General features: G+C 34.8%; 1 protein-coding gene across 1 annotated transcript; it reads right to left on the reverse strand.

Moving 5' to 3' along the window:
- Positions 1-1,669: 1,669 nt before the first annotated feature.
- Positions 1,670-10,941, reverse strand: LOC132191142 (uncharacterized protein At5g08430-like). The gene is made up of 10 exons (XM_059606160.1): positions 10,879-10,941; positions 10,477-10,605; positions 9,417-9,496; positions 8,325-8,512; positions 6,857-7,715; positions 6,492-6,586; positions 3,104-3,163; positions 2,966-3,016; positions 2,616-2,688; positions 1,670-2,214 (listed from the first exon to the last, which is right to left on the reverse strand). Coding segments are annotated over exons 1-10 (1,725 nt in total). The 5' UTR covers positions 10,881-10,941; the 3' UTR covers positions 1,670-2,026.
- Between the last annotated feature and the right edge of the window lie 615 nt (positions 10,942-11,556).

The raw sequence follows: 11,556 nt of genomic DNA on the forward strand, positions 1-11,556 counted from the left end.
AATATGAATTTGTGGTGAAAAGTCAAAAAGTCTTCTCTCCTCAGGGAGAGAAAACTGAGAAAGAGCTTGGAAAGGAATTGCAAAGGGGGGACGGAGATGTGAGAATCAACTTTCCAAGGAAAGTGCGAGACAATCAGACAACTGAGACAACGACAAACCATTTTCCTTTGACTTGCAAATTATTCCCTACTGACACCCACCAATAGGAAAATGTGTTTCTTTCTTTCATTATTTTGTATGTCCTTCACTTTCCCATCATTGTGTGTGCTCTTATGTGGAGGCCTAATGACTAAAATATTTTTTTTTCCAAGTGTTTATATTAACACTAAATTATGGGATTCAATTTTCAAGCATGATTAGTGTAATCAATTTTAGTTTTCATTGATGTATTGATGAAACTGAATCAAGTTATAGTTCGATCAGATTTAAAAGAGTGCCTGTGATAAGATCTTAGTTTGTATTAATGACCTGATAGGATTGAGTCATGCTATAGTTCAATCGAATTTGAGAAAACACATTTAATTCTCATTGCTTCGGCTTTATGCAGCTTTCAACGAGTAGGTGTTAAATTTTTGTTTTTCCTTCTTGCGTAATTTTTTCTAACAAAACCAAACTGGGGTTTATTGGGTCGGTTGGTAGTGAGTTTGGAATGATTGTGTGGGCTCCAAAACTCATTGAGCTCACCGAGTTAGACTTCCCTACGAGGCAGCTCCAAATCTATGGATCGTAGCCCTTCAAATACAACGTCTTTGAAGCGACAATGACGAATAAGAAGAAAATGAAAAAGCGATTGAGACCATCCGATAGTACATGCGAGTTAAAAGGACAAATTAGAAAAAAATAATAATTACAAGTTAAAAGGACAATTTTTAACTAAGAACTATCATTTTGTACATTGAATTAATTTGAACCTCCCAGATTGTCATTGGAAATTGGATGTTAAATAGTTGGGAGAACTTTACTTTAAACTCTTGAACTATCATACGTTTTGAGAAAATCTCATAAATTTAAAAAACTCTCAATTTCACCCATAAACTTTAAATTTGATGCAATTTATCTCCTTCTATCAATTTTTAAACATTTAAAGTGATAAAATTATCATTATACCTTTGCCCTTTTTTTTAATTTTTTTTTAAATTTTATTTTATAATAAAATTCTAAATTTATTCTTTATTTCAAAATAAAAATAAAAATAAATAAATTTATTATTAAAAAAAAAAAAAATTCACAAGGTGACCCACGGTTGGGCCACCTTGTGACTTTTTTTTTTTCAATATTTTTTTTTTAATTTTTTTTTTAATTTTTTTTTCATTTTCTTAAAAAAATCGAAGGATAATTTTGTTTTTTAGAAGTTTCCATTAAGGTTTAATAGCAAAAATTGACGAAATGGGTAAATTACGTCAAATTGAAAGTTCGAAGAGTGAAATTGAGAGTTTTTTAAATTCAAAGGTATCTTCTCAAAACTCATGATAGTTTATAGGCCTTTTGTAAAGTTTCTCCTAAATTGTTTTACTCTATTAATTATTAATTTTACAATTTATTCTTTTTGTTTTGTATTGTTTTTTCACAAAAACTAATTCAAACTTTAGTGGCTTCATTTACTAATTGCACTTTGTTATATTCGTATTGTGAATAAAGAGCATTAATTATGTGAAATTGCATAAGAATATTGATGAATAAGAAGACTTTCAAGATCATTTTCTAGCCAAATATTCAACAAAATGCAATATTGTGCACATGTTTGTATAAAATGCAAACAAGGCATTCTTCAAATCTTGACAACTGCAAGATAATAAGCAAACATCAATACTGTGCAGATGAAATTTTCCTTGGTCACAAGAGACATTTTACAAGGAAACAGCAAACATATTTTACAAGGAAAAAGAAAAACATCTATCTTAGAAACTTCAACTACTACACATTTGGCCATCAGGCACTTGAAATGACAGAGTTAGTTGCCTTCTGATACCTCTTGTAACCAAACGAGTTTCAAAATTTTCTCATATACCAGGTGAAGCAGCGATAATTATTGGGAGTTTTCACATTCCAACGACGAATCCGAGCAAAAACCCTTTTGTTCATTGATTTCCAAGGAGTCTGCAGAATCAGATTTGAGCTCTTCAAGTTCTGCAATGACCTTCGGCGCCTGCTTTAATAACTGTTCCTGTTCTGATGGTTTCTTGAGCACTTCTCTTCTGTCTAAATATTGAAATAATGTTCCAAATAAAGCTGGTTAAGGTCCAGTTCAATTTATTGAGTTGAACACAGCATCTTGAAACATTCACAAACACACATGCTTGAACACTTGGTTGCTCATTCATACACACAGGCACAGGCAACATAGTTTTACAATAACGCATGGAGGAAAAGAAGAAATCCCATTCAAAGAAGGCCTGATTACAGTCAATATACAGGGAGAAGATAGCATAACAATAATTTTAGGATTATACAATAAGTTTCTTTTTCCTTTTTTGAAAATTTAATGACATTTCAGCTGGTTCTAGAGTGGTTCTGCTTAGTAGTTTATTAGTGGGTGAGTGTTCAAAGTACAACCAATCAGTCATGGTGTATTCATAGTGATATGTTACAAGTGCTGACTTATAACATGAAAGGATATTCTGCTCTCCATCCTTTCTCGTTTGCCCGATCAACGCAGCTTTGTAGTTTGACTAGCTCCCTCTCAATCCACTGACAAAAGCACTTCCATATAAGGCAGAAATGATCACAAGAAAAGGACAGAAAGAAATAGTTCTGTTCCTATTGATAGAACTCCAGAGATATGCTGTAGATGAATATAGCTCTGCAAGCTTTTATATATATAATATATATTTTTTATTTTTTGGAGTGGATTTTTCTTTTTTCTTGGGGAAGGCGGGAGGAGAGGAATAACACATTATATATATTCTTTAGGAATAACATAATGTATTTTTAGAAGCAATAAATAACATTAATCAAGGAAATTTACATGCTTTGTTATATCCTCATGCAGACTTCTTGCCTTCTGTTCAAGCTCCACCTATCAACGTTACAATTGGTTTAAGAGCTTGCAACTTTTAACCATCTCTAAGAAAAGACGCAAATGCTTATGAATAGAACAACTTACAATAGTAGGTTTCTTTAGCAGGCCGGTTCTAACCATCTTTCGCAAATCCTCACATTCTTCCTGCAAAAAATACCATGCAACCAAGTAAACAATGTTCTTCGGAAGGGGCGAATTCATATGAGTGGAAAGTTTTGGAACTTAATCGTTACATATAAGTAGTGAGGAAGAGCAATAATGGCAGAACAGCAAATCTTGTAAGTTAAGACCGATAGAGGAATGATATGCAATATCTGTCATATATATAATGAACCATTTGTTTTATTCATGAAATCAGGTAGTTGATTAAAAGGTTTAGTCATTGATGAGTTACATGCATGAACACATTTTTGTGTGTCTACACATGCCTAAATTCGCATTTGTGCACTGTGCCAGGTGTTTAATGGCTCTGCCCATGTAAATGCTGGGTACATTTAATGGAATCTGAACATTGGCCGAGTTGATTTAAGACAGACTCTTAAACAAAATGATTAATCACAACAAGATGAGCTTGTTTGCTAATGCTTTTTCGACTGTTTTTTGCTTTTTAGTAAAAAATAAAAAAGCATTAACAAACAACTCAATACACAAAACACTCAAAATTACTCACCTTTATATCACAATACAATCAAAAAGCAAAAAGCCTTTTAAAAAGCATTAGCAAACGAGCGCGATTTTTCTCATGAAAGACAAAAGAATTTACACAAGAGGTATCAAAATGTTTATAATAATTTATCACTGAAATCTCAAATTTCTACATAATTAACAAAAACTTTTGTAGCCAAGTCATACCTATCCTGCTTTGAAAGGAGGTCTTGGATCCAACCCATGGAAGGGAAGGATTTTGGGAGTGGGGAGAACCATCCCCCAGTTTGTAGCCTACTATTGCTGTTTGATGCCAAAAAAGGGAGGATTATCACAAAAGTAAAAATGCAAAAAGAAGCAACAATATTAACGCTAATGCGGGCACTCAGTCAGAATATCCAACTTGCCTTTCCTCATAATGTACTCCTAAGTTCTAACTTGGACCTTTCAAAACATACTATTGATTACTTTTTGGGTTCCCACTACATTTCAATTTATTGGTGGTGGTCTTATTCCCACACCATGGGAGTAGCCAAAGTGGAGACTCTTTGTAACTGTAAGTTGCCATAACAATTATACCAAAACAAGTTTCTGACAAATACAACTAAATAGTCACCGATGACTATAAAGCACCATGGTCCTTCAACAATACTAAACAATATGTTTTAAACCTCAAGTTGTTACAAACAAGTTTACCAAATAGATTAATGATTAAGGCAATCACCACAGTTTAAGTCACCTCAATCACAATATGCAGAAAATAAAATAAATATAGAGATTTGGTGACAAAGTGAAAACCTTCTGAAGAATTATTCAAAAGTAAAACCGCTCTGGAGGGCTAGCGAACCCCAAAGGTATCTACTATGTAAACAAACTCTTCGTTTCTTCCCATACAAATAGTTCTTGAAAAATCCAATTTGCATGATTTCACTCATTTCAACAAATTCTGCTTTGAAGCTAAAACATATAACGCTCGCCTAAATGGCTAAGTCATAGATGCCACAAGACAGTACCATCAATATATGATTAAATGATTATGCCGAAGTGGATGTTGCAACTCCACGTGTAACTATATTCCTTCTTATAAAAATTGTCAATTTTCTAATCTTTCATTCCCCCAAAATACCTTCAGTTATTTTCACAACTTTATCTCTAATTGAATAACTATAGTCCAAAGAATCCAATGCGCCTAAAAATATATGATTTTTCATACAGTCTGGAACATATTAAACATTAATCAGTGTTCCCACAACCCCAACAAACATCCTGACTTTTTATGGTACCTATTCCGATAGCCTTACACATAGCATCATTACCCATCAGAATAGTACCGGCATTACAAGATTTAAACGTCTCAAACCATTGCTATTTGGACACATGATATGAGCCAATGCAATCCAAAATCCTAGAATCTAAGAGAGAATATGTATCTAAAGAAACTAAGAGAAAATCTATGCAAATCTTCCAAATCTTATTTCATTACTCTGCAATCCTTTGTAGTACCCTTTTATGTGACTGCAAAATCTTTTGTAGTGTCCATTTTTTGAGACAATAATAGCACTCCACATCTTTTGCATCTGCCAAAATTCTTCATCCTTTACCAATCGTGACTTAGACCGAGATTGCCTACTTTTGTCATTCTTCCCCTTAGACTTACCGCTTTCGCACTTTGGCTCAGACCTTGCCGCAAGCCTATCATTTTTTTTTTTTATAAATAATCGAGATATCATTAAAAGCATAGGGTGTTCCCATGTACACAAAAATTATACAAGAGATGTTACCTAACTAGAAGGAGCAAAAAGTACAACAAAATCATTATAATTAATCACCAAAGAAGAAACATAAGCAGTTGTACAAAAATACAAAGTGTTAAACAATAAAAACTTAATATTCTCTAAAGTCCTCTCACGATCCTCAAAACACCTATTGTTCATTTCCCTACATAGACACCACAAAAGGCATGAAGCCACCATCTTCCACACAACAAAACTTTAAGTGTTGCCAAAAGTCCACCAACAAGCATAAAAATTGACTACACATCTAGGTATAACCTAAGACAACCCAAATCGATTGAAGAAAACATTCCAAATGGAAGAAGTAACCTCACAATGAAGGAGAAGACGGTCCACATACTCCTCATTCTTTTTTCACATACAACACCTATCGACCACAATGACATACCGCTTCCAAAGATTGTCCATTGTAAGGATCTTTTCCAAAGCCGCCGACCACACAAAAAAGGCAATCCTCAATGAAACCTCAGCCTTCCATAAACTCTTCCAAGGGAAATGGAAATCATCGTGACAACCCATGACCTTGTAAAAGGATTTAACACCAAATAACCATCTTTTGGGAAGGACCCACTACAACTTGTCTTCCCCTTCCCATCTCATTCTGACTAAATACAACATCATGAAGAACGAGGCAAAGGCATCTACCTCCCAATCCTGAGTCGCTCTAATAAATATCACATTCCATTGAATGGCACCTCCAAAAAAGCCCAGGAGAACCACAACAGGAGCATCATTTGTGCAAGCAATACCAAATAAAACTGGAAAGGCATCCTTAAGGGCCATATCCTCACACCAAATATTACGCAAGAATCTAACCTTGAAGCCATCTCCCACCTCAAATCTAATGTGACTATGGAACTTCTCCCAACCCCTCCTAATATTCTTCCATAAACCCACCCCATACGTTCAAGTGAATGAAATGATACATGTGAAGAAAATCAGAAAAGTAACAATCTCAATAGCTTTTGGATTTGCTAAGCTTTTAAAATGATATCATAATATTAAGAAATATCACTTCCAAACAGTTTGGTTACCTCAGTGAAGTCACCATCAGAAAGCATAGCAATGTGAATGTCTATTGGTGCATTAACTGCTTGCAGGAGAATTTCACTTGAGATTTTCTTTATGCCTAAGAGGATTAAGAGGAAAAAATTTCAAGAAAAAAATAAATAAAAGAGAGAAAGATAAGTAACCATTTAAGAGAACATAAACTTGAAGAGAACCTACAGCTTTCTGTTGAAACAGTATTAATATGATAAACAGAATATCATATTGCATCGTATTAGATAAAATTAGGAAAAAGATCTACTTTATAAAAGAACCTAAACAATCCAAAGTAGAACGCAATCCAATCTGCCATCACCAACCAAATGCCAGGACCAAATTTCCGAGTAATTACCTCTAACTTGCAAGAGTTTATGAGACGTCCAGTACTGATAGTCTCTAGGGTCTGTTTTGACTCTCACAAAACTTCCCACTACCTTGTGTTCAAAACTTCCAGGCTGCTTCAGTAGCCTTTCTACTAAGCTTTTTCTTAAGTAGACAAGTTTGATGTTATCAGCAACTATAGATGCAAAGCAGCTTTGCTTGGCTGTAAAATTGACTTCCTTTTCCTGATATTTTCTAGACGAGCTTGATGTCTTCTGTTTCTTACATTCAACCATATCATTTTCATTGTTTTTCTCTACCAAAAAGCTTTCATCTTGATCCTCATCATCATCCTCTTCTGATTGCTCCAACTTCTCAGAAAAATGAACCTCCAGAAGATTATATATTTTGTACTTATCCAGTGATCTTTTTCTGAATATAGAATAGAGCATTTTGTCACAAAGAATCTTCTTCTTCTTTTTTGGGTGAAAAAGATTTTTCTCTTGGATGTATCCTGATATGATAGAGTCCACATCATACTGCGAGAGTTGTTTGGTTGTATCCTTACCAATGGATGTGAGGAACTCAATGAGAGGTTTTGATCCCCATCCTATAAATTGTAGTGCCTTGGAACCCCTCTTTTTTCCCATTGCCTTCTGCTGTTCTATATCACTGATGTAACAATCATGGATTATCAATTTATTATCTCCCTTGGCCTCGCCAATTCTAACTGAATTGGAGTAGCACTTGTGGTCCTCTCTCTTCTTCTTTAATTGGGCATCGGCGAAATACGCATTATCAACAGTCAGGCCTTCCTTTTCCTTTATTATATCCCAATATTCCTTAAATAGACCTTCATACGTCTCTCGGTCTTTCAAATCTATCTTTCCCTGCAATCATAAGAAACAAGATTAAAACAAGCATATTTTCCCCTAACCAAAAAGAGAAAGAAATTTATGAAGAGAAGGAAGCTGAAGAGAGATGCTATTGAAAGTAAAAGACACTGACTGAAAGTCCTGCATTTAATACATCATAATGTATTGTTGCTCTTCATTTAATAGGAAACAGTGAAAGGTTTACTTTGAGAATCAAATCCTACATTTTAAAATGTTTAAAGCAGGTTCATAGGTAGATCGAAACAAAGATAAACTTTTCAAATTTTTTGGCCATCCCTACCCCAGTTTATACTTACTCTCTTGAATCAACTTTTAGATTACTGATTCTATGAACATTCTTCTCTAAACTACCAGTAGAATTTTATAACTCAACCCCTAAATAAAAATGACAAGAGTAGATTACAGAATTTGTATTCTACATAGTGTATCATGAGCTAAGGTAGGAGCAGCTGCTAATATTGTGGGGTTAGGGGTCTCCAAAAAAATTACAAAATTAGAAAACAAAAGGCCCTACAAAAATTTAACACTGGGTGATATAGAAAAGATTGCAGTAAAGAGATATCCAATAACTTTCTAACAGAGTTGTAATATTCCTATACATACCACATTAGAATCATAATCCACATTCTGTTCTGCAAGTAGAACAAGCTTCAAGCAGTCGTTGCAGAATCCTTTCTTCCCTCTAACAGGGGCAAACTCAGCAACATCAATGCAGCTTCCACATAAGGCATTTGGACAGCAAAAGCAATGAAATTTTGCAGCCTTATAGCATAAGAAGCAAGAATGCCAATCTGAAACATAATTTCATCACTTGTGAATCTGGTATTTATAAAATCTCAGAATGTGAAACAAGCATGAAGAGAAAAATTAATGGCATTTTTTTAATAATGTATGATGCTGTGACACGGAAGTTGCAAGGGAAAACATTTTACATGGCACCTCAAAGTGCATTTTTGTCATATCATTGCAGAGAACACAAACCATCTGCGTCTTTATTTTTTCACTGTGCCTACACTAATTATCTTGGGAAAAATACCAAAGAAAATGTAGATTAGCAAAAGCTGCCAAAAGGTTGCTTGCATATGAGAGCCCCTGTGAGAGTTTGGAAAATCAATACTGATTGGTCCTACTCTGCATTGAAGGGTGCGACTGTTTGCTTTGACTACTAGGCTCTGTAATTGCATGAGCTGAAGGACATACAGATGCCTTTAAAATAGCACCTGACCAGAAGATGTGATACTGTGACCTATTCTATTGTTGCTAAGAAGCTTCTTTGCAAACCTTTGTGGATGTCCATTATAAAGGTCAAAACTTTGATGGCCGAATCTATTCATTCTTGAACACATGTTGGAAGATGTGATATTTTTTCATCACAAGACCAGAACTTTGATTGCTGAAATTACAAACTTTCTGGCAGTTTATTCCTTGTAAATACAAATAGCTCTTCAGGGAAACAAACCATGTTTCTTATTGATTCCCGGGTCCGTAAATGTATAGGCCAGGGTTTTTGCCTTCTCAAGGGCCTTTTAGAGAAGTTTGAGGATATGATTTGAGGGAGTCCTCTAGTTGAATCTTTCACAGGAATGTCAAATAAAGTTCTTCCTTTTCTGTTCGCATTCTTTTGATTATAAAAAAATTCCAACAGATAATTAACAAGCGGATTCAATATCATCATGATAGTTGTGAGCGACTTACCGCAACTCCAGTGGACTTTAGTCTTTACACATGAATCATCCTCTCCCACACATTCCGGATGGTAAACTTTTAGACAATCCCTGAAAGTGTTAAGACATGTTACTGAAATAAGGCCGTCCATAAAAGATGCAAAAAGCATTTATCAATGTATTAGGAGGCACAGATTAAAAAATTTGATCAGCCCTAACAATTGTTAACCCTCGATCTTCTGGAAAAATTTAGTTGCAATATAAAAGTAGAAGAAGCTATTTTATGGGTTATTTGATTCTGAGAACCCAAAACTAAGATACAAATGGTAACCATATACAAGCAGATATGGAAAAAAAAAATGGGCCTTGTGTACATGTTCATCATTCATACAAGAAATTAACGAACAATATGCTTCATTAAGAGTCACATTCTTTGATGCATATGTCAAATTGCATCATCTTCTATGACTTTAATAGCTATGAACTCCTTTGCTCCCCCACAAAGGTAACAAAACCAGCATACTTTAGAACAAAGCAAATTAACAATCAACAGTTGAATAAGCCATGTTAAGAGAGAAGGCAACTGAGATGACCCGCGTAATTTTTGTCTTTCATGGTTTTGTAAATTGAAAAGATAGAAAATAAAATAATATTGATTTTATTTAGTAATTTTGTTACAATCCCAATTCTTTTCTGGCATCAGCTAATCTCAGATAGCTTAAAACTTATTAAAATCGATGTCCACTGAAAACACCATCAAAAAGTCTCCAAGAGATAACTCAATCCGCTGTTAATCACGTTTCACGTTTCATGATGCAGAGGTGACTAATTCAAATGCCCCTCCCCTTCCCTTGTATGGACGTGTTAAAAAATAAAAACACACCATCAAAACAAAATAAAAAAGAAATCGAAGCACATGCAAGCAAGGCCAATGGGTTAAGCGCTACATTTCCCAGACAAACCCATGATATTGAAAGACCAAACTACCCTTGATCTCAGGGAAGGAAAATGGCTGTTTTCTGCTTCATCACAATCAACAAACACCGACCTGCATTTCAAGAATCAACCACTTTTAGTTGTGAGAAACCCACCCGTAGTCGCAGATCATTAGCGCTCCGCCATCTTTGCACACGAAGCACCAGTCTTCTGAATCTATCTCTTTGATTATCTTCCTTCGCTTCTTTTGCTTCTTCATCTTACACTCTTTCTTCTGACTATCCCTGACAATTCAAAGAGAAAAAGGACAAAAAATCCGAAAAATAACGATTAAACCAAAACCCAGAAAAAATTAAAGCTCTGATCACTAAATAGAAAAAAATTATAGACAAAATGCAAGCACTTTTCGCTCGGCCTCCGACAAATAGTTCAAACTCCAAATGGCCGGTCGGTTTTCCAAGTTCTAGTCTGAGTGAAAAAAAAAAGAAAAAAAAAAGGGAACTAGAAAGCAGAATTATTGCGACAGAAATATAAAATAAAAGTAAAAGGTCTTTCACATTGATTAAATAAAACAAATTTTTGGCATGCAAAAGGCAAATACTTCTGCTCTGTCAGTGTCGACCCACTGTCTAGTGTCTACTGGCTCTGGCTCTGGCTCGACCTTTCACGGTAAATGCAATGAAAAGAACTCACTTCCACAAATAACAACATGGAAGAGAGCTCGTAATTCAAAACTCTCCGACACGTGCCTTTCGAAAAACCAAAACATATATATTTTTTTGGGTGGACTCTTTTTTGTAATTTGTCTCACTCATATTAAGACTATCTAGTACTGGGCGTATTTATTTTTAATGGCAATACACGGAAACAAGATTAAACAGGAGATATTTACACGGTTTGCACGGAAATGGGCACTTTATGGATGTTTTTGATTCAGTCCAACTTAATTTGAAGATGCTGCAGCAGCTTCTGAATGTCAGCTATGATGGGGGGAGAAGGTCCAATTAATTAAGAAAAAAAAAAAATTTAGCCAAAAGACAGGTGAGGGAGATTGACTGTAGTTATTTTACTTGAATGTGATCATAGTAACACTTGTCTATTTGCAGCTACATAGAAAGGACATAAACGGTACAAACTACAAGCGCTCCTTCAAGTTCAATTAAGCCATAGTTTAAATCAACACATCAGTGAAACTCTAAACAGTTAATACTGGCTTTCACAATCGGCCAGTATAA

This window comes from Corylus avellana, chromosome ca8 (genome assembly GCF_901000735.1).
Source record: "Corylus avellana chromosome ca8, CavTom2PMs-1.0".
Classification (NCBI taxonomy): Eukaryota; Viridiplantae; Streptophyta; class Magnoliopsida; order Fagales; family Betulaceae; genus Corylus; species Corylus avellana.